The 6,746-nt window shown below is 36.6% G+C and overlaps 1 protein-coding gene across 1 annotated transcript in view; it reads left to right on the forward strand.

The window, feature by feature from the left end:
- Nucleotides 1-6,746, forward strand: part of LOC107689554 (transmembrane protein 222-like) — a 25,806-nt gene that overhangs the window by 4,350 nt on the left and 14,710 nt on the right. The window contains exons 2-3 of the mRNA XM_016487576.1: nt 63-147; nt 5,368-5,517. Of these exons, the coding sequence (XP_016343062.1) occupies nt 63-147; nt 5,368-5,517 (235 nt within the window). The remainder of the gene's footprint in view (nt 1-62; nt 148-5,367; nt 5,518-6,746) is intronic.

A 6,746-nucleotide genomic window follows, 5' to 3' on the forward strand; every position in this document is an offset into this window, starting at 1 on the left:
TATATATTGACCAAACTCAAATGAACTCAACTAGCAACTGACAACTTTTTTTATTCTTTCAGATGGCTGTTTCCATTCATTGGCCACATGGGCATCTGCACCTCCTCTGGAGTGATCCGTGATTTTGCAGGTCCATACTTTGTCTCAGTAAGTACATGTACATGCATTATTATAATCGAGCTAAAATAGGTTATGGCGTATTCAAGCTACAGTCTTCATCTGTCTGTCCAAAAATTCATGAGACCGTGCACGATTGGTTATTTAAAGGGTTAAATGCACGTTGCACGTCACCTCTGTCTTTCAGAGCAAGCACACACTGAGAAATTCGTCACTCAGACGGTTTGCCCTCAAAATGTAAGAAGAACCTATATTAAACCTTTATTTAAGCATCGTTGAGTATCACTGAACATCTTTTGCAGCAGCTTTTCACAGTGGAGAGACAACTCATGCTCACGGTTGCCAGATTGCATGAACTGTGTAACACTGGGAATGTTTCCAAACCGTGCAGGTTTAAATCAACCATTGGATGGTTTGGATCTCTTTCAATCTGGCAACAATGAGCTTGTTAGAAGCCCATGGAGGCTTGTTACTGTGAGACGCCTGAGCTGTGTTATAAATGACCTGTGTAGACTGGGCTGGACTTTCCTCCTGTCTGACATCAACAATGTCAAACCTTTTGTTGACATAAAGGCTGGTTTCAGTTAAGAATGTTCCTCTAGATAAAGGTCTCTATAATTTGGTGCGAAGTTCTGTTCATAAGCAATGGATCTTTTTCTCTAGAAATAACTGGAAAGTTCAGCGTTCGCCACCAGCTTCCTCGGTGACCCTGTACGAGCTCATCCTGTTGTTTCCGGAAAAAAAAAAAAGCTATACCTGTGCAGAGCAGAGGAGGACGTGTGGTGAAAGCTAGCCCTCCGTCAGCTCTCTGCATGACTTATTGTTCTCAGCCGCTTCCAGAGTTCTGGGGATCTTCTTGTTAAAAATACATGGTAGTATCCACGAGTTCACAGTCAGGGCTCACAGTCAACTCTATCTCATAATGCACCTGGTATTAAATGGAGGATCCAAACGCTTGCTCGTAAGAATCCTGTACAAATTCAGACAAGCTGTTCAAACAAAAGCAAAGTTATCATGGTACGAAAGCTCCACAGCAGTTCTCTTCAGGTTCGGACATTATCCTTTAATCAGATCTCTGTCAGACAGGAGCAAAAGTGAAATGTGTTGGGTAGAGCAGGGCCGGTAACGTGAGAGGATGGGGTTATTTGACCTGCGGTGATACGGGCCAGCACACACTCAAGTGCACCACAATCGGCTGCACTTGACTCCGCTTGTGGCTGACAGGGACTGAAGCACGTCTCATGAGCAGGCCGATGTGGGTTGAGGTCAGTTCAGATTAAGGGTTTTGGGAAACCCTTGATAATAGACCTATATCTGCAGTGGATTATTATTAACATTTGCACTTGCAAAATGTTTGTGTTTTGGTGGTTGCTAAGGTGTTACTAGCGAGTTCTTACTGAGCCATGTAAAAAAAAAAATCAGATTAAAGGGATACTTCACCCCAAAAATGAACATGAAGTCATAATTTACTCAACTCCTTGTCATTCCAAACCTGTATGAGAGTTGATATTTTGAGAAATGTCTCAGTGTTGTTTTTTTTTTATTGGGGGGGGGGGGGGGGGGGAACAGGAAGTGAAGGAAACTTAACGACTAGTCATTGCGTATCACTTCAAGGTATAGTTCGCCCCAAATAATTAAAATTCAGACATCATTTACTCACCCTCGTGTCATTCCAAACATGTATGAAACCTAAACATAAAAGATGTTTTGAAGAATGTTGGTAACCAAACTGTTTGGGTTCCCATTGACTTACATTGTATTTATTTTTTTATTTTTATTTTTTTTGTCCATACATCTGTTTGGTTACCAGCATTCTTCAAAATATCAAAGATAGCATTATAAAAGATTTAAAAAAGAAACATGTACATGGATCAGTCATTTACAATAAGATCTATAATATGGATTTAAAAAATAGATTTTAAATAAGCCGTCCTTAAAGGGGTATTTCAGAAAAATGTTGGTAACAAAATAGTTGCCGGTAGCCATCGACTTCCAAAAATACTGCGGAAGTCAGTGGCTACCAGCAAATGTTTGGTTACCAGCATTCTTCAAAATGTCTTCTTTTGAGTTCTGCAGACGAAAGAAAGTCATACAGGTTTGGAATGACATGAGGCCGAGTAAATTATGACAGAATTTTCATTGTTGGGTGAACTTTCCCTTTAAGTAGTTTGTTTTCCAGTTTATATAATATACTTAATAGAATATACATATTATTGAGAAGCAACGCTGCATAAGACTGCATTCACTTAATGCCCTGGCATTAAGATTTTATTGAACTTGTTTTTTATCTAATTTTAAGTGTAAACAAGTGAAAAAAAAACATGGTATCTATGTGTAAAATGTATCCTATGAATTCTGACAAAAAATATTTTGCAAGCAATATTTTTGTATTGTATTATCGTAGATGTTGTTTAATTTTGTAGTGCTCTTTAAAGCGTGAAATAGGCTTGCGAGTACTGAAGCAGAGTTTGTCACAGCTACTGTTGAAGGCACTTGTGTGTGTTCTTGTGCTGTCATCATGATGTCAACTGCAGCGCTACAGTCATTAGTCACATGACCTGGCAGCAGCACTGAGCCACCGTGAGCAAAGATGGCCGATTTCAGTGCACATACTTACCTCCGTGAAGTTGGCCCCCCACCCAACGCAAAACGTCGGCAAAATAGTCTCAATCGTTTGTGCTGGTTTGTGCTTTAAAAAATGTATTTTGTGCTGCTTTGGTTTTTTAGATATTAAAATAATATTTATTGCTCATTTTCTGAGGTCACTCAACCCCCCACATGCTTCAAAATGACCCCAAATAGTCTCGTTTGTTTGTGCTGGTTTGTGCAGGTAAAAGTTTCGTTTGTGCTGCTTCGGTTTTTAAAATATTAGACATTGAATCATAGGCGATGACGTCGCTCAGCCCCCCACATGCTCCAAATTCACGAAAAATGGTCTTGTTTGTTTGTGCTTCGTTTGTGCTGTAAAAAAATTTGTTTGTGCTGCTTAGGTTTTTAAGATATTAAAATAATATGTAATGTCCATTTTCAGAGGTCACTCAGCCCCCCACATGCTTCAAAATGACCCCAACTAGTCTCGTTTGTTTGTGCTTCGTTTGTGCTGGTAATATTTTCGTTTTCGCTACTCGTTTTTAAAGGTTTTTTCCTAGTCAACAGATTAGTCAACGCTGATGGCCATCTCCACAGTAGGCTAATGTACGTGCCTTTAATAGAGAAACGCACCTTTTCATATGGACCACAATTAGAGAAGATTTTATTATTTTTTTAATTGGTTTGTATATATATATATATTCACATGTCAGGTTTTACAGGTGACATCTGTAATTTAATTTAAGTTTGCATATGTGTTTTATGTTTTGTATCATATTTGATAAATCAGGCTTTTATGGCTCATATAGTGTGATATAGTGAGAATATGGAGCTCATACTCGAGGAGGAATAAAAACACCTCAGTTTTATTCAGAGGCCCAAACTGAGGAAAAATACGCAATTTGTTGCAGTTGCTGATGTTTATATGGCCAAAAATGATGAAATTCTGATAGTTTGTGATGTAAATCAATGAGATCTTTATAACAGTATAACAGACTACTTACAGAAAATGCATAGCCTATAATAAATATCAGTTCTCACTCTATATCTCCCAATAATATGTCTTAGTAAGATGATATTTAAATGCTTAGTTTTATGATCAGAGATCTGTAGTTTGTATTGTGGGGGCAAAACAAATAATGCAATGCGATACCGTGATGACTGACAGAAATATAAATAAATGTTCCTCTGGGCCTGATCATATTTCAAAATAAAAGCCTGTATCATATTTAATATTCACAGTTTAACATGATTTATTTTCTTCAAAAAGTATGTATGGATAATCAGTTAAACCTAAGTCGCTATGTTCCAGTAGGCGTTCATCTTGAAATATTAACAATATAAAAGTTATTCTTACATTTACTTTATAAAAGTAAAGATTTCACTGCAAAAATACATGTGAACCATGACCTGAAAGTGAATGTTTGTACAATTATACTAAAATGCCTTTTACTTGCTAAAAAGTATAAACTATCAATCAGATGACAGAAGGCATGTAGTAGATTGTGTTCAATTTTATTAAAGGTGCAAAAAGTCATAAACAAAAATCTAAAAAATTTGATCAATATTTTGATCGAATATCGAAAAACTAAAATCTAAAAAAGCTATATTATACTTTTTCGGGCAGCATTTTGTGTACGGTTCTAATTTCAAATCTGGTTTTCAGGATGGCATTTAAAAATACAACAACCCTTCTTTTTTATTTTTTTTCGTCATGGTTAAAAAAGGCTATTGACCTGGAAACAGTAGGCTATTGCATGTTTTATTTGTGCGCAGAAACAAAAATAGGCCTATGTATATCAAGTCTTTATTTTTTTTTTTTGTAAAGACAAGATGATATTTAAATGCTTAGTTTTATGATCAGAGATCTGTAGTTTGTATTGTGGGGGCAAAACAAATAATGCAATGCAATACCGTGATGATTGACAGAAATATAAATAAATGTTCCTCTGGGCCTGATCATATTTCAAAATAAAAGCCTGTATCATATTTAATATTCACAGTTTAACATGATTTATTTTCTTCAAAAAGTATGTATGGATAATCAGTTAAACCTAAGTCGCTATGTTCCAGTAGGCGTTCATCTTGAAATATTAACAATATAAAAGTTATTCTTACATTTACTTTATAAAAGTAAAGATTTCACTGCAAAAATACATGTGAACCATGACCTGAAAGTGAATGTTTGTACAATTATACTAAAATGCCTTTTACTTGCTAAAAAGTATAAACTATCAATCAGATGACAGAAGGCATGTAGTAGATTGTGTTCAATGGGTTTTGGCTATTGACCTGGAAACAGTAGGCTATTGCATGTTTTATTTGTGCGCAGAAACAAAAATAGGCCTATGTATATCAAGTCTTTATTTTATTTTTTTGTAAAGACAATGAAATAGGCCTAGTTTTTTTTTTCAGTTTAATTGGTCTAATTGAACGAATATGGCTACTAACAATTAAGTGACTGCGACTATTTCATGTGATTTGGTTTGCCTGGGTTTTTCAGATCAGGTCTGGATAGTGTTGATCATTTAGAGGCTGTAGAAGTTTGCGTATCAAATGTGATACACCAGGCTTTATATGGTTAATGTCCTCCAACAGTGGTTATAAAATAAATGACTTTGCCTGTTGAACTGCAGTGTGTGCTTTTCATGATACATGTGCTTCTCACTCACTGCATATGTGCTTGCTGCGGTATTAATCTGCTTTATTCCCAGGTACTGGATGTTAGATGTAAGTAAAGTGTATGCCAGTGGATCTAACACGTGGGACACAGCAGTTCACAACGCATCAGAAGAGTACAAACAGAGAATGGTAATGTGTGTTTCTTCCCTATTTTGCTTGTAGAAAACAGTGTTTTCACGTACAGTTATGAACTGCATTTAGAAAATCAAAACATTAAATGTTTTTAAAATATGATGTTAATTTCCCAGAATTAAAAATATATGTATATATATTTCTATGAGCATGCATACAGATAAACTGCTTATATTCAAAGACTATAGAATACCCAAGACGTGTCACTCGTATAGTTTTGAATGGGGAAAGACAGTAAAAACAAAAATACTGGTACAAACCAGCACAAACAAACAAGACTATTGGGGTAAATTTGGAGCATGTGTGGGGGCTGATTGATCTCAAAATGATCATTAAATATTATTTTAATATCTAAAAAACCGAAGCAGCACAAACGAAACTTTTACCTGCACAAACCAGCACAAACGAAGCACAAACAAACGAGACTATTTGGGGTGAATTTGGAGTATGGGTAAAGTCAGCGTGTCACTGCAGCTGCCGTTAGAAGTCCTGGTTGCTATAGAAACAGTCAGCATCCTGGAGACGTGCGCTTAGGACTGCACATCCGCATTGGCTGGTCTAGCCTGAAAAATATGCTTTTGTTAATGCTATTGGACCATAAGAAACAACATTTATGAAACAGTTGTTGTCAGATTTGATTGGTGATTTCAAATTGAATCGTAAGCTTGGTGAACAGTTTTGGAGAATTTGATGTTTCCCCATTCAGATAGGAGCTGCACTTGCATGCCCCAATGAACATTTTTACAGCACAAACCAGCACAAACGATTGAGACTATTTTGCCGACGTTTTGCGTTGGGTGGGGGGCCAACTTCACGGAGGTCACATACTTGAGATGAGTGACAGCTTATGGATAGCTGCAGGTAACATAGGCCACCCAGGCTTATTGGCTCCCACAGAGAGAGGTGTTTATTCACAATGATATCTGTCAGGAAAGAGGGATATGTTATGAATGAATTGTTTAAAAAAAAAAATCACATTGTACACATACAGAGTTTAAGTGTCTGTTTCTCTGCTCTTGCAGGAGGACAACATGGCGTTTGGAAGACCAACGAAGTGAGTCAGTGCTGTGGTTTTGTGTTGATCAGCATGATCAAAATAAAGCGATGCCACAGTGTTTACTTCAATGAATGACTTACTTATAGCAAGTCTCTATATTAAGCTGGGGTACTAGAAAGTATGCGATTGTCAATTAAATTACAGATGTCACTTTTAACCTGTAAAACCT

This window comes from Sinocyclocheilus anshuiensis, unplaced genomic scaffold (assembly GCF_001515605.1).
Source record: "Sinocyclocheilus anshuiensis isolate Anshui unplaced genomic scaffold, SAMN03320099.WGS_v1.1 scaffold369, whole genome shotgun sequence".
Taxonomy (NCBI): Eukaryota; Metazoa; Chordata; class Actinopteri; order Cypriniformes; family Cyprinidae; genus Sinocyclocheilus; species Sinocyclocheilus anshuiensis.